The sequence below is a fragment of the Monomorium pharaonis genome, chromosome 2, assembly GCF_013373865.1.
Source record: "Monomorium pharaonis isolate MP-MQ-018 chromosome 2, ASM1337386v2, whole genome shotgun sequence".
Lineage (NCBI taxonomy): Eukaryota > Metazoa > Arthropoda > Insecta > Hymenoptera > Formicidae > Monomorium > Monomorium pharaonis.
The window spans coordinates 27,521,501-27,542,975 of record NC_050468.1 but is presented as its reverse complement, the minus strand read 5'-3'; the positions used below and the strand labels follow the sequence as shown (position 1 = coordinate 27,542,975).

Below are 21,475 nucleotides of genomic sequence, written 5' to 3'. Positions count from 1 at the left end.
ACGTCCGTCGGTCCGGCACCGGCGTGTTCTCACGGAGAGGAGAGCGGCGGCAACGGGGAGAGTCACGAGATGTCACGCGATTGACAGCGCGCGCGTCCGGCGTCAGCCATCCTAGCGGCTAGCGCGCCGCGCCGGCGGAGCGGACAGGTGCAGCTAGGTGCAGGCGGTGCAGAGGCTTCGCGTCCCCGCCGGCCGATGGCGGTTCGCGCGCGAGAGCGCGCGCGCGCCCGCGCGCCCGCGCGCCCGCCTGCCCCACGAAAAATGGCCGACAAACGAAGATGTAGCGATGCGCGTCGGGTTAACAACAGACTGAAAACGCCGCGGCAGGCTGCAGTGCGTGGTACACGATGCGACGGTGCGCGGAAGTGGTGAGATAGTGAGACCGACGTCACACCGGCGGACGACGTACCGGACGTAACGATGGCCTCCACGCCGAAGACGGAGAAGCACGCAGGTAAGATAACCACTACCCGCTTGTTGGCGATGACTGCGAGGGCGAGGAGCGAGAGCGAGAGGGAACGGGCGCGCGCGCGAGACAAGGAGAGAGCGAGAACGGGCGAGAGAGAGAGAATCGCGAGAGCGAGAGAGACGGTGAGAGAGGGCGCGTACGCGACAAGCGTGCGAGAGACCGCGCGAGAGGCATTTCTACCTTTTCCTCGCGTAGTTGGAGCTCCGGGAGATCCTTTCCGACCACTGAGGAGGGGAAGAAAAAGAAGCGCGACCGCGTAACGCGCGCTCTCGACGTTTTCATCTCGCGCTTATCGCGGGGCCCGCCGATATCTCAAATCTCGATCGCACTTGCCTGTCGAGAGCGCCCAATGCGATATCGGTGGCATTAACCGCGGATACGACGTTACCGGACGCGAAACGTCAAAAGCATATGCGTGCCGCACCGCGTGTTGTTGTCCGTCGTCGTGCACGCACCTGATTCTTTCCCCCCCCAAAAACGGAACGGGACGCTCTCCGATATTCCTCGCCTCTCACTCGAGAGAGAGAGAGAGAGAGAGAGAGAGCTCCCCGACGTATTCGCGATGATACGTCCAAGGAAAGGAAGAAAAAAACGCGATTGGTTTGCTCTCTTACGAGGAATTCCGTCTGTCTCTTTCTATCTCCTCGTATCTCCTCGCGATCGTTTCCGCTCGCATCGAGAACAAGGTGCGTCAATAATCTCGGCTCGCTGTGGTTCTAACATGCGCTTCGTGATTTCGTGTTCCTTCCCAATTAGTCATAGCGCCAACTCCTCTGGGCGAGTAGCACCCTGACCAGCTTCGTTAATCAAGTCATTCCGAGCAAACGTTTCAAGCATCGTGCTTCCTACGATAGAACGAAGGAAACAAATAGATATTTGAGATGTAGATTAGCCGGAGCTTAGGTCAGTCGGCTTCAAGCGAACGATTCAACATTGTTTTTCCATGAATATAAAAAGAGAACAAGATGTGCTATAGTAGTTAGAAGCAGATTAATTAAAGTCGGTTTCCGAGAACGAGCAGGTTTTCTTGGAAAGCGCAATTCAACGAGATTTGATGGGACGCGACGCTTTAAAAGGATATTTACGCGTGTAGAGCAGATCTCGCTTTTTATAAGACCGCTCTGTTTTTCCAAGGGACGCGATCCAGCTGTTTTCATGAGGCTTTCAAGCCGGTCCTTTATTTGCGAGGCTTGCAAAGCGCGCGAAAAGCGTCGGAACGTCGCGAAGGAAACGAGGGAATCTTAAGTGTCAGACTGCACTACGCAGAGACCGAGGATTGCGTATTAAAGATTTGTTAAAATTCTACCGATCGGCTAAGTTTGATTTCAATTCGATCCTATTCCGATTTCATTCACAGTCGAAGTTTCTCATAGTTTAAGTCTTTCGAAGATATATAAATGCAAAAGCGACACAACGCCTTCGATACATACCAGAAACTCCGTGTGTGAACTTTTAAAACTGCTCGTTTCTATTTATTACATACGTATCGTGCAACTTGTTGCTACGTGATTTCGTCCCAATTCGACAACGTCGACCTCGCTTGACCAGAGATAGCTCCAGGGAGAATTGAAATGAAATAACATATCGGAGGGGGCTAAACATCGAAACCATATATCTTTCTAATCGATTTTTAGCTTCAAGGCCGTTTCCTCCTTTTTTTTTAACAGCATTTTTATAATAGCATTGACATTGGCGGGGTAATAACGCGCATCAAAGTGGAGCGTGTCAATAAACTTTGCACGCGGGTTCTTCAGACCAGAACCCCAGGATCGTGATACGAACAGCTGGCCGTGTCACGAGCCTCCTATCCCACAATTCGCCCCCTCCGAACAAAGACCTATCCCACCACCCTGTAGCCCTGTCCCTGGCCTGACCGAGAACCGATTGTATTTTTCGTGGCCTCGTATTACGATAAGTTCTCTCTCTCTCTCTCTCTCTCTCTCTCTCTCTCTCTCTCTCTCTCTCTCTTTCTCTCTCTCTTTCTCTCTGTCATACCCTCGACCCTCTTTCTCGAGTACCCGTGAATATACTCCTTTTTAAGGAACCCGTCTTGTTGTCGTTGCCTCCTTTGCGTGTTTTGGCGTCTTTTCGAGCACACTCGCGGCAATCGTTTTTCAAAGTCGCGATTTTTCGCTATTCAGTAGACAAAGTCTTGTCCCGGATTTCCGAAACTTGAAAAAGATCGAGTGGCTATCGAACATCATAAAAAAATATAGGGTAGAAGTTTATTAAGGAGATTTCATCGGTACTTACTCAAAGAGAGAACTGTTAAACATATTTTTAAATAGGTTTGAAATACAACGCTTCTTTTAATGTTTGACAAATCTTATTAGAAATATATAAGTATTTTTAGATACACAGTTTTATTTTAGCACACATATATTTTATAAACAATTATCAGTTCCTCATGCTAATTTGATTCGGTTTTCTATGCTGTTTATGGGTTACATCATGTTATACTTTATAGAGCAATTTATAGAGTAAATTATAGAGTAATTTATAGAGTACTTTATAGAGTAAATACTTAGTTTAATAGTCGTCAAGTGTACTTTTCTTATGTCACATATTAAAACTTTAATTTTGGATGAAGCCATAGCATGTTAAAATTGTCATAAAGTTTACGTCAAGTATTTTATTTTCTTTATTAAAAATGAAACCTTATAAGAAACAACAGTCTTATTTTTTACCAAGAAGTAAAATTTGTTATGTGAACTTATGACAACTAAACTCTGCTCTACGATTTTATCGGAAATTGTAGTTTCAATATATGACGTAAAAAAATAGGGTCACCGTAGGGACTAATATTTGATCAAATAATTATGACATAAAGTGACATGACTCTCCATTGTTTAATGAGTCAATTTTAACACGATATTTCTCGCTTATTGAATCGATAATCGACCTTGAAACTTTGCAGAGAGTTGAGTTTATTAACTGTATTATATAAAAAATTCAGTCATTTGAGTTCACTTCGATACTTTCGACGGAACCTTCTTAATTGGCACGTTTTAATTTTTTATTAATAACATAGAAAGAATGATTGACGATTAATTAATGATGCAAAACATTGATGGAAAACATTGTGCTAGCTGAAGAATTAATTATTAGATCAATTAGCAAATAAATATTTCGGTTACTTTCAGTAGAATTTTAGTTTTCCAGAGAAGAAAAATAGTTTAGTTCAAATTTTCTTACAATAGCTAAATATTTTCATAATTTGAAGAAAAAACTGCGATATCGATATTTGAACATGTAAGTTTGAGCTTTCCGTGAAGTTTCACATTTGACGCACGCTGCGTACGTGCTTTTGTGAAAATTGGACGCTGTACTCCTATTTTACATTCGTTGTCAATATTGTCGATATTTCGAACTTAGGAGATGTTTCATCCCCGTGTCTTTAAAATTTACTCTTTATATCTCCGTTACGTCATCCGCGCCGTAATGCCGAAAGGAAAATATTGGAAAAACATCCATTTTTCCCTGTCGCGCGCGCGTGTGTCGCATACGAAATCGCGAATTTCTGCTAGAAGGCGGGTAAACGTCGGATCTATTGGACGATTAGATTTTGATAATACGCGATGTAACAGGTGTAGCTTATCGGAGCTGATACGTTGATTCGATCTCGTAGGGATACGCGAGTGGACGGACGGATGTATTTAAGTAAGGGTTGTTCGATCAATTTGTCGGGATAAAACTAAAGACAATTAACCCTACACACACACACAGACACACACGGACATCATCTGTTTCACGTAATTGCGTTTAATGCGAGTTGATTTGATGGCTGCTTTTGTGCCGCGTTTGCTGGCCGGGGTTCGTTGCTTTTTTCATTATTGCGTCCTATGTTTTTTCTCTCTCTAAATGAATTACTTCGCGTTCAATCGGGCGCTCTCGAGAGCGAAAAATGCGGAAGTATTATTCCGTATTTTGAGGTCCGCGAAGTTTTAATTGATTTTAAAAACACGAAGTAAATTTCATTACATTCAGAAATAGCTCTTGTTACGGAGGGGAAAAAAATCATCGATATTTTCAACGCTCGCGGCCGTAGCGATTGTCGAGTACGTTTCGCAAATCTTGTTTGGACGATAATCTCTCTCTCTCTCTCTCTCTCTTTCTCTTTGTAAATGATATATTATCCCTTGATTTTATTGGCCGGTACCGGTACGAGCGGGGATCAATAGTAAATCTGGCGCATAGTCGCGACGTAGTCCCCTCTGAATGGCGGACTCGTTAAATTTCCAGCTAGGAGAGGGTTAAATAGTCGCATTGAAATAATTCTATAGTAATAATTCTATAGTCATGCGGGAAACGCATGACGACGCTGCGCTATGCAGCGTTGAAATGCCAGGCGGTATCTCGGCTGCAGTACACCTCAAGATTCGAGTAATAATCTTACGAGGAAGAGAGACGGGGGAGGAGCAAGGAAGGGGGGTATGGAGAGGGTGATGGGAGAGAGGCGGAAGGTGGAAGCGCGAGATCGGGATCTTGTCGGATCTTTCGTTGCTCTGTTTCGTTGCCATTGTGCCCATTATGGCCTTTGTGTGCGGCTGGTTTAGCCGCTTCGCTGCCTAATCTGTAGAGACACTCGCTCTTTCCTCGTTCTCTGCGATTCTCCGAAAAGCTTTCGGTAATATATGTCGCTAAAAGCCCTCTCGCGAAGTAAAAATTTTCGAAATTCGCGCGTTTAGATTTTCCCCAGATAATCCAGATAATAATAAGAAAGATAATTCTGTCCGCCGGGTAGCGAATCGTTTATGATGAATGCGAGGACGGCGAACCTTCCTACGTATGATGAAAACGGTAACGTGCGACTCGCGTATCTTGATAATTGTTCGCAAGACAGGCATAATGACTTCGAAGCGTGCATAATGGATGGTTAATTGCATGTATGAAGAGATGTTGCGAGTACGGTAATGAATACCGTCTCGGAGTAATTTATGACCGTGCGCGGAAAATTGACATTGCTTAACAAACGAAAAAAAGATTTGCCTGCACGAGGCAATTGCTGAAATAAACTGGCTTTAGAAATGATTTTCTGCAGATATTTCTGTACAGCAACGGATTGATCATTTTCTGCAAAAAGAAATTTTTATTATTAAGTGAATATTGATTTTAATATCATTTTTGTATTTAAAAAAATATTTTGTAAATTTGTAAAAAAAAAACTACTTTATTACTCGCTAATATTTATTTTAACATAGGAAATGGCAGTAAAATAAATATACGATAATTTTTTTTCATTACATTAGTGCATACATTTTTGCTTTAATACGCGGAATTTTGTAGGTATTTTAATCGCTACTGTGGAAAGAAAGAAAGATACACGAAATCTAACATATGTAATCTATACATATGAAGAAACGTTTTCAAACGTTAGCAGAGTTGTAATTAGCGTATGGCATGCGGTGGAACGTGCTTTCCTCGATGAACTCCATTACCGCAATTATTGCGCTCTGTAAATTTTCATTAGTATGACGCGATATCAAGGAGCATTTAAAGATTAGCGGAAATGACCATTCCATTTTCCGCTTCCTCGCAATCACCGATAAACTCCGCTTTGAAAATTATCATTAATTTGCATATAATTTACGAGATCTGCTACGATATATACGTATTATTTTATGGCTCTCCATAAAATATCTTCGATCCATTTCGAAAAAACGAAATTTCTTTTAGCGCTCGAGTTTCACAACGAGGATATTATATAAATCTCGTTAAAATTTCTAGTTTGCACGCGCAGGAAGCGATTTAAAAGCTATGACGGACAAGTGCTCATAAAATCGTGATTTCCATAAGATAGATGCTAATTAAATAATATGCATGCTAATTACTTCTCGGTCTATAAAAAACTTTCAGCATGCTATCCTTGCACTTTCCCTTTTCCCTAATTTAGCTTTTCTCTGGAAGACCTGAGGAGATTATTTTTAAATGTGATTACTCGTAATTTAATATTGCGAAAAACATCGGTAACAAACACAGGCTGTAGAATAACTAGGTTAAAACGGAAAAGAGATATTCCTTATGGAAATATAAGATATAGATTCTGACTTTCTTTTTCTTTTTAACACAATGACGAGCCTCTTCATCAGCTTCTGCATATGAAATTTATCAAAGTATATATCCACGCCAAAGTCGGGGTCGGAAGAAAAAATAGGGAAAAAAGGAAGATCGGTTATGCTCGTTCCTGCGAGGCGATCGCAATATTTCGATTTCATTTCTCGGACGACCGTGTGCTTCGCAATTCGCAATATTTCAACGGTACACACGTGATTTAGCACCTTTATTGAATTCGATCTGTCCGCGCGCGCGCGCGCACGCTCGCGAACCGTTTAGAAACCGCAATCATGCGCAGCCAGTGACCGGCGGCCCTCCGCTCCTCCGGCGCAGCCCGATCTGCCAATATCTATGCAAATCCGCGGCCGAATGTTACAAGCCTCATGTCAACCGGACCGATGATGCAGAGCCCGTGCCAGAAACACGCATTCGCAACGCCAACGGCAGCGCAACGCCGACGGTGCACATCCGCGGTAAACGTTAACTCAACGATTCATTAATATGCAACCGTTTTCGCGTTACGCCACGACCGCGCGAAAACACAAAAGGGGAGGAAAGAAGGGAAAAAAAAACCGCCACGGTGCACACACTGTTATAAAACTGGTTCGCGCGCACGTGTTACCCATTCATCCTGCAAGCGCCTCGATTTTTCACCTCTTCGTTTTATTTCGCCACGCAAATTTCGAAACGATTACGAGTAGAGAGGAAGATAGAAACTCGAGGTGCCTGCCGCTGATCCGGAAAAAGTGTACATATTTGTAGCTCGCACACTTCCGTTTTACTTATATTTTATTTTACATTCGAGGTGTATTTCGCGCGGTATATAAAAAAAAAACCAAATGATAGATGTAGACCAAGTTGCTCGACGTGAATGTTCAATATATGGAGTATTTATTTATTTAGTTTTACAGTAAAGTCGGAGTCGCAACTCGATATATCGGGTTTTTGCGTTTCGCATTACGTGTTTTACGCGCTTCGAGAGTTTCGATTTGTTTAGCTCTCGGTGGCTAGTTTTATTTAAATAGGAGAAGAGAATTGATTATTCGAGAATAATTAATTATAATGAAATATTGAAAGTGCATATTCTGGGTCTTCGTACACGCGCACTCGGATATCTCGATTCTCGAGATATCCATCGAGACGGCGTAGACGCGAGGTATTCACCGTCGTTTTCCTATGCGGGCCAATTCAATACATGCAGATGACAATGGCCTTAACGTCAGCAGCATGAGCGATACTTCTTCTCACATACTAATACAATGCAAATAGCCGGCGACGGTAACAGTGTCGCGTTAGATCGTTGCGAAGATTATGCAATAAACGCGCTATCAAGTCTTTGTTTAAAAAAAAAAAAAAAAATATATGTGATGTTGGGATGTACCGCTTTTGTAGGCCTCGTTCGTTTGAAAATCTCAACTATTGTACTAACAATTTCTATTTCGATACACTGAAAAAAAAGGAACTCTTGCTGCGTTAATTGGAAATCTGGTAGATTCAACTACTAACGTTTATTCGAAAACGAACGATTCAGAATTCAATTAGTATGTTTGTTCGAAAATGGACGATTCAGAAATCTTGTTTTACCAGATATAGTAAAGTCTATCAAACGTTCTAGTTACAAAATCTCGAGTCTTGTTATATAATAATAATAACCAGAAATTCTGTGCACTTTTACCAAAACATATATATATATATATATCTTGTTAAATATATTTATATCATTTTTCTCTCAATATATATTTGAAGCATAATTTTTAGAAAAAAATCAATAATGTTTGCAGAACCAAGTGAAACGGTGAAAACGTCGTCGTCCTTCGAGGATTTCGGTCAGTTATCCATTGAGCGTTCACGATTCATTAATTCCCGAGTGTGAAAAGCATTAGTTCGGTCTCAAGTACGATGACAATTACTATTTCAACGTGTACATACCACATTCAATTTTTAAAAAAAAGCAAAACCGAATTATAGAAAGATCCTCGTTCCTCAAGGATTTGCGCGTTCACGGATTAATTCCTGATATTAGGTCGATCTCAAGTACAAGATTGGCAGTTATTATCTCGACTTGTGTTACATTCAAATCGCAGTTTTCACAGAGAAAGAAAAAGAACGATTTATTCTCGAAGAATCGAGACGGAAAGGTGGAACGTCCTTGGCCTTCAAAAAATTCTCGTCAATCTCTCTTTGAGCGTTCGCAAATTAATTTCCGATAGTGATGAACATCGGTTCGTCACCCTCGGGCTTTGCTTGGTCCGCAAATAAATCACGTCTTCTCGCTGTCCCGCTCGTCGACCCGCTCGTCTCGTATCTCGAAATAAAGAGCGTAAGAGCCGACCTCTCTGTACGAGGCTCTTTTGTCCCTCTCCTCCTCCACTTCCTCCTCCTCCACCTCCGTTTACCCTCTCACTCCCTCCCTCATACGTCTTTTACTCGTCGTCGGTTCCTCTCTCTCTCTCTCTCTCTCCCTCTCTCTGACCCGTTAAAATAGACAGGCTTCTTTCCCGGCCAAAGTCGCAGATATTACCGGCCAATCTTGCGCGCCGACGGCCTGTCCGCGAGAAACGACAGTTTACCTCGGATCTGCGGCGAAGTTGGTTCTAAACCGCGACGACGTGGACGACTCGCCGGTTCTCGGCTGGACCCGTCTGATCCAGATTCGCAATTTCGCAGACGTAAACCGCGGGCACTTCGAATTTCGCCGGGACTGGTATATGTTTTTAAAATTTTCCAGTGAAGTTAGTGAACCTCTTCCATTTCCCCCCTTTCAACGTGTTTGGTATCCAATTAATTATCGTTGGCAATAATCGCGAATGCGGCTATCCGCCTTTACATTTAATTACTTGTTCGACGTTTATTTTTGACCGACGTCGGTTTAACTTCCTGAATGTCAGTGCGACGTATCGCTATATGCGTCATGGAGCATCGGGACACTGAATGGGATAAATATAAGATAAAAGACCAGGGAGAATAATCGATTGTTGCTATTATTCCGTCTATTGATAATGTTAAAAATATATTAAGAATGGCGCGCGCTCGTGTGTAGGTGTGTGTGTGTGCGTGTGCGTGAGACGGGGCTCGGAAATGCGACGCTATCGCCGCGAGCGAATAAAAGTCGCGCGTCTCGGTTAACAGTGATGCGGTAAAGGGCACTGAAATGTCAATTCGCCACTCGGCGTTGCGTAAAGTAATTGCGTGCGGATCAAGTGGGTGTTTACCGCCACCGGGCATTTCCAAGTGCCACGACCCGGACGACGAGCGACTCGTCTTTTCCGCGTGCTCTTTGCACAGAAGACGCGCGACACGTCGCCGGAGCAACGGGAACGCCGTCGGGCTGATTAATTGGCCGATTAAACGGGAGGCAGTCGAATTACGGAACCGCCGATTATGGACGTAATACTCGCGCGCGCGCGCGCGCGCGGCTTAATCGGCCTCTTTTCCCTTCGGCGTCTCCTCCCCTCGGTTGCTTACCGTACAATTAATTAATGTGCGTGACCCGAGAGTGGAATTGGAACGACTAATCCGTCTCTTAATTACTCTGTGCGGGACGATCCGTAACTGTTTCATTCCGTGAAACTTCGGCAGCGGTGATGTCCCGCCGTTTAACGTCCTCCTCTGTCAAACGAGGAATTGTTTGTAAAAAAAAGTCGTACGAATATTTTATTCAGTTGAATAGTCTGCCGATCGATAACTCATGCATTCAAGAGAAAAGACGTCGACCGAACTGACGCAATCGATTATTAATCGTAACTGGTCGAGTTACTTTTAAATGAGATAATATTCAGCTACGCACGAAGCGTTTCATAAAAATGTTCACTTGAAGACAACCGCATATCAATTCGTTCGAGTCGCGCGCGCGGAGTTTTTCCGCCTCGCACAGAGCCGCAATTATTCAATGTGGAGCGGCAATATAATGCGAGATGATCTTAGAATATCGCGATGTTGACGGCCACATGGCAGACGTTACGTGTTGAATGATCAAGGAGGAACGATCGGATCAGAGAAGAAGGATCGTCGTCGCGTTAGGGCTTAGGCGTTTAGTAAATGTGAGCAGGGAGAAAGAGAAAGAGAAAGGGAGAGGAAGAGAGAGAGAGAGAGGAGGACCGTATTGTGCGCTCGTGCAAGTTTACTCGCGCGTGTGACGTTAATTAATGCGCGCGAAAACGTTACCGTCGTGCAGAAACACGCATCTCCGGGCATCTCCAAGATGACGAGATTACCGCGCGGGCGAGATAGGAACATAAAGGGCAGGTCGCGATAAAATGTTTACGCACGATAGAATTTCCGCGAATGCGCGAACGTGCATTTTTATTTCGCGGCAATAAAACACGAAACGCCCGGAGATATTATCTTTCATTCGGTCGTACTATTCGCTCCGATAGCCCTACGTAATTACAAATTTGCCTGAAATTAAATCTACTTTTCGCACGCGCAAACGGATTTCACCGTGTTCGCGTAGCACACGCGAGTCGACGAGAGTCGAATTAATTATTCAGTTCAATCGAGTCGAATTCCTGGCAGAATTATTCCAGCGAATTATTCGATTCCGCTCAACGGAATGTTTTACGTATATATACCCGTCTGTTTATATTGAAATACGTTTGTACCGTAACGTTTTACGGCGGCGGCGTGTTCCTCCATGTGAGGCGCGCGATAAATTTTTACGTTATTACGTTTGCCATTTATTTTCGGACGTGAAGTCGGCTCGGTGATGGCTCCGTATCGTCGCTCTCGCCGTTTTGAAAACGTCGTCGTCTGCACGCATGATAATTTTCAGACGCGCGGGGTGTATCCCAACATAACGCAGATCGGCGTTAAGATGCCAGGCAGTCTCCAAAAATAACGATGCGAGGAACGCGGCGGGAAATGTAGGCGCAACTGGGTCGCAAGTTCATCAGTGCTAATTATTGCTAATCGGAACATCTCGTAGATATTTTCTGATTCTGCGTCTCGCCCATGCGATCTTTCGTGATGGATCGCATAATCGGTCGAAGTTCGTCAATGTAAATATCTCGTACAGATGAAATCAATACATGTTAAGGGACGATATAATTAAATACATTAATTTGAACATTTGAGTAATTATTAATTGCACACACTAACAAATTTAATACTATATCCGGAGAAAATTTTATAGTAAAGGGTACTATGGTAAATAGTAAATGCAGATGAAGGAAGAAATTGTGAAAATTTTTACTACACTTTTTATTATATCACAATAGTATTTACATTACTTATGTTATAATTCTCTGAAATTTCTTTTTATGGTTGCTACTGCCCTACATAGTAAATTTTATTTTCTCGGTGTACAAAAGAAAACATGATATAGAAAAGAAGACTAATATTTAAATTGTTCGTAATATAAGATTGACAGTTTTCTTCATGATATTCTAAATCTGGTCCAGCTATTAACAGGTTTTAATCAGCATATGTGTTATAATAACCTATTAATGAAACGTGAACAATTTCGCGTTGGAAAACATACATATTTGTTATTTGTATCGGATCGAATTGTTTGCGTGTTCCGTTCATAAAAATACGATATTTTTAAGGAGGCCGGGTTTCGTGTAAGAAAAGATATTGTTTTTCAATCCCAGTTTTATCATCGCACAGAATAGAAATATTTTGCAGAAATAAATTTCCTACGATTTTATAAACTTTTATGTTATCGATACTTCTGTTTATTGTAATAATGTAAATTATAACAAGTCATTGAAACAAATCTTTTCAGTCAATTACCAAATAATAGAAAAATTTGATTATACATCGTATTTTCATAAAAAAAGTTTGTGCTTATAATTTTTGAATGAATTTTAATACCACCATGCTTTATGCCTAAAATTCGCGTCAAAGCCTTTGCTCACCATTGTCGTGGACATAATTCTGAAGAAAATTCGATAATTTTATGGAGACGACAAGTAGTCCAGAAGAACTGTGTGTCTGGCCCTTGTGCTTACCGTACCGTGGCACGAGTTACACGACCGACCTCCTGGTACCATATCGGATTATACACATCGTTTCGAAAGTAGTAAAAGCAATGTAGGACCACCTTGCCGGGTGGTCGAAAGGCAGAGAAGAGGTCGGCTCTTCGCTCCAGTAATCGCGAATCGTTTGTCGTACAAGATGATACCCTAAGAAGTCCGATATTTTTCTCCGACCGACATTCCTCCCGCGAATATGTGTCAATCGCGTCTCCTCACGCGACGTTCTCACAAGTGTATGCCATATATGAACCTAACAGCTCATAAACTATGGACAGTTCTCATAAATATTGATTGAAGTCGATTTGATTCTGTGTCTTGTTCCGAGAACAAAATTAGGAAACGATTCAGCAGCGACGTCGTTTAAGTCCGGCACGCGATTCTAATATACTTAAATCTAATAGGTTTTTTTAAGGTTCTCACATATTTTATATTCTTTATGTGAAAAGCCTGAAGATATAGTATGCTTTTTATAAAGACTGAATATACATATCCATAAAAAATCAGCGGGAGAAAAAAAAACGAATTATGACATCATGATGTAAAACAAGTAATAAAAGAAATTTAAAAAGTGCTAATCGCCGCGATTTGCATAGGACCTTTCAAGACTTTTTTTTTACAAAGTAAGAAACACACGAGTGACAGTACGGAAATTTATCTGACGGTTATCAGGTTCCGAAAGTTTGCCACGTCTCACAGTCACCGTCGCGGTTAAGTCGCAGCTGTGAACTTAGGGAACGAGAGAAATTTTGAGCGCTATCAGGCTACACGAGGGAGACTTCGAGGAAACGGGTCTGTTGCTGGTACTTGTCGCGACAGCCATTTAACGGCGTCACGATAAGTTTACGTCTGACATATATCGCGCGAGCGACGCGGAAGCGCTAGACGCAGAAATCGTGACGGAACATCCGACGCGTTAAAATAGACACCCTAGAAACTGACGCCTCGTAGTGTACCGGTACTATCTGTATCGCGGCATAGTGCCCGAGGTCGTCGCGATGCACGTATCGCCGCACGTGTATATTTAGGTCTCCTGTCATCGGTCTCCTTCGACCAATCTATGAATCAAGATTCATATGCAGAGTCGGCGGCTTTGCGGCGAGGGTGCCGTAATAGATTCATTACTTGTCTTTCAAAGTCTAATTCAGACCGGCCGGGCAAACGAGCAGACGCTTAGTGACTTGCTCGACGAAGTCGAACGGCGAGACGCAAAAGTAAGTTTACTCGCGTTCTTTTTTTCCCTCCACCGTCGATCTGCATCCGGCCCCTTTTGCAACTTAACTTTAAACTCGGTTTAACTTTCTACCTTTTTTTCAATCCTTAGAACTAGAAGAGGATGGAAAATAAGTTAAATCAGGGTCAAAGTTAAGCTACCTTGGTGTAAACGCACCTTAAACGTTTGACAATAAAATAATATAGATTATTATAATGTAGAGTATAGATTGTATAAATATCGAGTTAGTTCTCGCCGTGATAAAACGAACTGCAAAATGTTCACGAATGCAATGTTAGCATTAACGATAGATCAAAAGACGCGAAGGCAACCTGTAAATCTCTTAGTATTCTTGAATATTTGTGGAAATATAAGATATTTAGTCACAATATAATTTCTTTTACGAAATTCTCGTTGTTTTCAATTATTTTCCATCGATTACTCGATATCGCGAGACATTATCGTTTGATTGAGAGACACGTGGTGAGCGACGGATCGTCCCTGCAGACGCGTCCCAACGCAAATCTTGTGGGGATAGTGAAAACAAATTACCTTTCGCGAGTCGATTATCCGTTTCTGATAGAAACCGCTTGTCGCGAGCGGTATTTTTATGATGCTATATTGACCACGGTACAATGCATTCAGAGTCACTCAAGCTTGCGATACTCGATATTGTCTATCGATAACCGCAGTCTTGCTGTCATTTGATGCAGTTCAGTATAATATTTGCAAGAAAAAAAAAACGGGTCTTCCGTTTTTCCATGAGGCCAATTAAACCATACGTTTCTCAGTGGAAGGAAGAAGGAACCGATATCGATCGCAAAATCTTAATCATTTTGTTTAGCGCGCGTGACGCAACATTTTTTCCCCTAATTTTATGATTCACATTTAGAAGATGTAATAATTATCTACGGCTATATTGTGAATATAGTGAAAGTGAGATTGAACAGTGAAAGTGCACTATGACAGAACAAGCGTATGTAAAAATGCAATTCGCCGTCGTGCGAGTTTACGCCAAGAACAGCTACGCGAAGTTCAGTTTGAAAGAGACTGAATTGCGGTTCTTAGCGTCATAAAATGCCGCAGTACGACGACAGTTTCCTCGACTCGCCGAGATTCCGGCGGCGAACTCGCAGTTATACGGTGCAAAAACAGTTTCTGCCCAAATCGAAGTCTTTTCACATCACGACCACACCTTTGTTGCTGGCCGTAACGAATCACGCTAGGACTCTTTCTGGTTCCTTATCGACCTGCAACCTGAAAGGTAATTCCGTTTAAAAAATTCAGGTTAAGGACGCGAGGCGATTTCATATTTTATGTCATATTTTATGTCATTGCTTGTGCATATTTGCGATAGCAAGTCACACAAAAAGTAAAAAAGTGCAAAAACGTTGAAAAAGTTACTACTTAAAAATTATCTTTGTCTTCTTACGTTTTGCATGAACTTATTTCTACACTTTGACGCTATCTTACGTTTGTATTTATAGTTATTTCTGCCACCGCACTCAGATAAACAAATTTTGAAACATGATATGGTTTAATAAAGAGATTTTGTTACGTCAAATTTACAATCGCAATTCAAGGAATTCTGACAAAATTTGTCTTGGGACACAGCTTGAATTTTGTTTTTCGCAATCCAATTTCATTATATTATTGAAAGAAAATATCAGTATTCTCAGTGTAATTGAGTGATTTCAAAAAGAAAAAGAATAAGATTAAATATTTTTATAATATTTTCGCAATAACTTTTAATCTGATTTTTTAATTTATTAAAATATAATAATTTTTAATTTAGATTAAATTTATTTCTTAATTTTATTTCTTTCGTGCATACAAATCTGAAAGAAATAATAACTCATTTATATTGTGAAAAAATCAGGGCTTTTTCCGACATTTTTATTTATCTTTAAATTGCAAGTATTCAGCAAGTAATTACATAAAAAAGAATCAACAACGACTTTAAAGGGCAAATTCTTTTATGATCTTGTTTTATGTTAATTATTCGTTGTAGTACTTGCAGTTTTAAAATGGGCAAAAATTGGCCAAAGAAAAGTCTTTCCTTAATTTTTTTGAGCAGTGTATAAACATTTTTTTAGTCGGATTGCGAAGTGATGTGGAAAATCAATTTTATTCTTTAAATAACAGATTTAATAATTGTTTTTTAAGTAGAATATTGATATTCTGTTTATGCAATCAATTGCACGCATTTATTAAATGAAACAAATAAATTTGTGTACAGCTGTTATCAATAATACGTAGGCAAATTGAATTACACATTAGTTTGTATTAATTTGCAATTGCTATACGATCTCAAATAAAATTATCATATATTTCAGTCATATTAAATGCAAATTTCTTTTTTGTTAATTAGGATTCGAGTAAAATTATGTTTCAAAACGTTTGTTCTGCGAACGGAATTTTATCTTGGACGCTAACAAGTCGATAAAACGAAACGTAAAATATATATGGTCTAACTGTTCACCGAAAAATCAGTTTGTAATAAAAGAAGCAGAATAGTCGACTTTTGTAAACGTTTTAACATTTTGCGGGAAGACCGGCCAATTTACGGCCTTTTGGTGTTTGTTTTGGTAACGTATGCCATGTTATCTATTATTCGCGCAGTGAAACTCGAGTCGCGGGTATAGCGGCTGAATTGTCCATCGACGCGATTACTTCCTACAAGCAATTAGCGACTTAAATAATCCGTGCAGTTAATTAACTCTCGCGGTTAACAACGTGATCGCATCGAGTATTGAAACAACGTCCCAAACACGATTATTTCATATAGACAACTAATGATTAATTTATATTTTACGAGATTCACGCTGTAAGAGCTTCATATTTTTTCGTGTTAATTTGCTGTCGTAATATATACACTAATGAGGCGCGATTAATGTCGAGAATACAAAATTATTAGAAATTTATATTTAGGCAATCTTACATAAATTATTTTTCATCGCGACGTGAGAGTTGCGCGTCTGTGCTTTCTGTGCCAAGGATCCAAATTTAAATCCATTCCTCAGATTTTTGATTAACACTTCTCGGAAGGCAATAGCAAATCATCGAAAATATTTTTATTAAGACAGTTATTATAAAACATGTATCAAATGGAGATTTTGAATCGTGAAGCAACCGATTTGTGAGAGATATAAATTTTTATTCTTATTTAATTTAATTTTATTTATTTTGTTAAATTTTTACAATCATCTCGAGAAATCCTTTTTTATATTAGTTTTGCACTTAATAATTTTTTTCTCTATTTTCCCACATTGCTGCATGTGTTTAGCCACATTATTGAGTATAGTGAAAAAAATTGATAATAATTAACAATGAAATCTTTGAAATAATTTCAATTAAGTGTTTGATTAATATAATCAAATGTTCAGTAATATTTAGTATATAATAGTTATATTAATAATAATCAAACAAAATAATAGTAAGCAAACGGTTACCAAATGATTACTAAATATTATTAGATATAAATAGATATAAATATTATTTAGTTACATTAACTGAAAATTTAATTGAAATCAAAGCTTAGTAATTATTATCCAGGTTTATGATTATTATTATCGAACCCTTTTTTCAATGCATTCTGCCGTGATGACAACGGCATCACACATTAAGTTGAACAATTGAGTTGATGTCTGCACTTTTGAAATAAACTCGTTCGTTCTGCCAGACCTCTTTAAACCGTTCGCATTCTCTGATTTAATTGTTCATTCATTTTGCACGCTATTTCGCCATACGCATTGGCAATTTGCGTATAACTTGAGTTAAAATAATTGCGTTTCCCCCTTAAAGCGCGTTACGATCAACGTCTAGGCGTCGTACGTATTATCGCATTAAGCCTTACGTGCGCGCGCGTGAAAGCATTTCGGCTGTCGGATAATTACCGGTTCGTGCTGTCAATCATATTAAGCACCGCGTTCTCATCGCAGGTACACCTCTAACCATTAACGGCGTCGTTGTTGTATCACGCGCGACGTCTCTCCCCCCGCGCAATACACAGAGACAACGGATACACCATCCAATGATTTCCCTCTAGACTCGAAGCGGGCGACGCGGGCAAATTGCTACGTTCACTGTCTCGCGTTCGCGGAATCCACAAAACGCGGTTCGCCTCGCGAGTTAATGGACGAGATGATTTTCAGCCGCGAGCCAAACGTAAATTGCGAACGATTAGAGCGTAATAACGCGAACCCTTAATGACAGGCTTGAAGAAAAATCGAGACATTAAATAGAGACGTTGGCGTTCAGGTGACGAAGTACACGCAATTATCGATTTATAGTTACGACTAAGGGCGTAACACGCTACAAGCTGATAACTTGCAGAGGCGGAGCAGCGCATTTAGCCTGACTTTTTTTTAAACCTGATATTTTCTTTTTAAACCTTGTTGATGTACCTTTTTAAATCGCATTTTCTTTTTAGACCTGATGTATTTTATTACATTCTTTTTAATTACTTGTTGGAGTCACCGGATTGACACTTCAGCCATTTAGCTGTTTCTCCAATTACATCGGGCTTGAAACCCGGTGCCACTCATGAATAGTCATGTCCGCGAATTGTTTTTAAAGAAGCAACATACGGAGAGAGTATTTTCGCTTGAATGGATCACAGAAATAGAATCTTGGCACGTGGATTTTCGTGCTGGTGATATACATTTGTTATAAACTTTGAAACGAGATACATCGTTCAGCTAATTTTGTCGATTTCATATTTGTAAAAAGATTTTACCGGCTATTAGACTGTGACCTTTAACAAATGTAATTTTTTAAACAATTGATTTATAGAGTCTATGTCAAACTTGTGTGAAAAACACGAACCATTTTTTTAATGGTAAACATCCATGACCTATCTAGCTTTAATGGATATAAAAAACGCAAGGGGAGTATAAATTGATTATTTATTTATATCACTTTACTTTTCCTACTTTTTAACTTTTTTATTTTGAATATAATTTTATAAATTTATTTCCCTAATACGTAACACATTCACTCACACATACACAAGATTTATTTTCATAGAAGAATGCGCTTATTTCCTATTTCTGTTGAGAATTATTTTCATGCGCAGAGTTTGATTGTAGTTCATTTCAATACTTGGTTGAATTCGCGGAAACTTTTTGCGACTTATACTTTGGAAATCTGTGATCGATACAATTTTTGGTAAATTTAATAGATTGAAATATTACGTAAGAAGATTGAAAAAAAAAAGAAATATATTGTAATATATCAAATTTATATCATTTTAAATTAACTTTTACAGTTTGATAAGATGAAAAAAAAAGAACTTGTACAAGTTTAGTAAGTTAGATAGGAAATACGCAACAATATGACAGTTTATGAAACTTTCTTACTTTTCGTCAAAATTAATAGTCTGCCAAATAGTTTCAAAAGTATTCATCACTGTGCTTTTCACAATGACAAACGTTTAAGTTATTAGTATAATTATTTAAATTCTTTAATTTTATTATTTATAATTTATTAAATTAATGATTTATATGCAATTGAAATTGTCGCAATTGACACAACTTTAAAAACATTTAGAAAAGAAATATAATAGTACTCTGTAAATCTTCCTTTTAATTTGGTGCATTTAATTAACGCAAGAACCTATTCCAATTTCTTTGAATAGATGCAATTTGTGTGTGCCTATAAGTCCAATGAATGCCGAATTTTAAGTTCCGAGATGCTTTTTAAGGTTCTTTGTGACTTCTCGCGCGAGACTTGCTAATTTCATCGGCCAGTGTCACTTGCAGGCCATCGCACCGTCATTCTCCATCGGTGCTCTCCCGGTTCTGACGTGTCAACCCGCAGGCAATATCCGAGGGGGAGCCGGTTGTCATGGTACTTTAGGACGGCTTTTGATACCAGAAATTCACTGGAAAATTTACCGGTCCATATATAAGCGGCGCGTAGTATCATTATCATTGCATGGTAGAAGACCGCACGCGCGTGTAAGTTGGCGTTAATAAACACGAAGCGGAACGACAGACGTAATTGCTGGTGAAATAAATTTTGTCAGTGTCGTCCGGGAAATTAAACCGGGCGAACGGAATTTGTTCAAGCACCAATGATATTGCGAATTCGCAATTTCAACAACGAGCGATTCGCGTGATATATCAGCATGACATGAATCGATAATCGTAGCCTCGCAAGGGATACGAGAATATAACCGCTGTTATTTTATCCATGTTCGAAGGGATATTGTGTTTAAAATCATACTGGTTTGACAACAAAACACACGTTTTTAAATTTGTGAAAGCGATGCTTTTTGTGTATTCTGCATTTGATTTTTGGGTATTGTTTAAATTCAATATTATATGTACACATATATATGAATGGTTTTGTAATATACGCATACATACGAGAACATATTTTGATATTATTTTATTTATTATATTGTAAGATTATAGAATTTAAAAGAATTTTAAAAAATTTATCAATAATATACATATATCATATATATGTGGGCTTCTGGTATTAAAATAATAATATAAATTAACAATAAAAACGCTTAAAGAGCCAAAGCTGGATGATATACGTCAATTGTCTATAATGTTTATATGAACAAGAAATTTAAAGATAATTTAACAAATTAGAATACACATATATTGTGGAAGTTATTAAATTTTCTAGTTCTAAAAGCTAAATATCTTCTAAGGACGTTCTGCTTCACCACGAAATGAATCTGATCTCACTTCCAAACTTTTCTTCCAGTGCATCCATAATTCTTTGTTATTATTCTTTATGCTCATTGCTGAAACAATTCCATATTTATGAACAAAAAGAAAAAAAATTGCTTTTGAAGTATGCACCAGACTCTTCCATAACATCCGGTAAAACCCTCTCTGTTGTGATAAATACACTCCCGACGAAAATCGTGGAGCGGTTTAATCCGTGTTTCCAGAAGCTTCGCATAGGATTTCCAGAAGCATCCTGGGGGACTTTCATGAATAATAATGTGTTGCCGAAATGCAACGTCGATATAAACGCATTTGTCAGCCCTCTTGCATCAGATGTGATAAGAATAATTACCTGCATGGATGCTTTCCTTTTACCCTTCAAAATTCTAGTCTATTTTTCAATTCTAAGTTGCCTTTTTTCGTGTATTATTTAATTTATCCAACCTTGATTTAATCTACAGGATGGTCATAGGTCAAACTTTTATTGTCTACTTGTTGTCGTGCGACTATTTTACGATAATCTACCTTGGCGAACCTTCAACTTTTTGAAAATAATTATGAGTAACGTTGCATTATTTACATATAAGTTATGTAATACATAATATTATAATTATAATGTATGAATTATATGAGTTTATAAATATCATAATACATCAGAAACCGCGTATTACGATAAGAAACATAATTTTACGGTTTTGAGAAGTTTCGTATAATTTTCGCGGATACGTTACAACATCTCTAAATCTCGCTAATGTGCAAAGTACGATTACTACATTGCGTAAGAAACTTGAGTTACAGTTGGTCGTATGTACGAGCGGATCTGCTTCTTGTTTGCTTGCTCGGTTATGTGTTTAGATAAATCAGATCTCGCGGGTACAGATCGGCGCTTAATGCGCCAATTGGAGATATAGGAGCACGGGGCTGTTTTACGAGGGTGTCCCGACGCCTGGAGGGTGCAAACCGCCACTTAATCAAGACGTTACACGAGAGTTTCCTCCACGCAAAGGACCCTCGGGCCAATCTTCCCCCTAGGGTCGGTCACCCTTTACGGCTGCATCGATTCTCCATAGGTGAA

General features: G+C 39.6%; 1 protein-coding gene across 10 annotated transcripts in view; it reads left to right on the top strand.

The window, feature by feature from the left end:
* The first annotated feature begins 323 nt into the window (after nt 1–323).
* The window catches only part of LOC105836735 (guanine nucleotide-releasing factor 2), an 80,901-nt gene continuing 59,749 nt past the window's right edge, over nt 324–21,475 (top strand). For 6 of the 10 annotated variants that reach the window (XM_012680984.3, XM_012680980.3, XM_012680981.3 and 3 more), the window contains exon 1: nt 5,766–14,975. In XM_012680984.3, the coding sequence (XP_012536438.1) occupies nt 14,789–14,975 (187 nt within the window). In that variant the 5' untranslated portion in view covers nt 5,766–14,788. Of the gene's footprint in view, nt 455–5,765; nt 14,976–21,475 lie in introns of those variants that run through there. The other 4 variants (XM_012680976.3, XM_012680975.3, XM_012680974.3 and 1 more) reach the window with 4 other exon arrangements.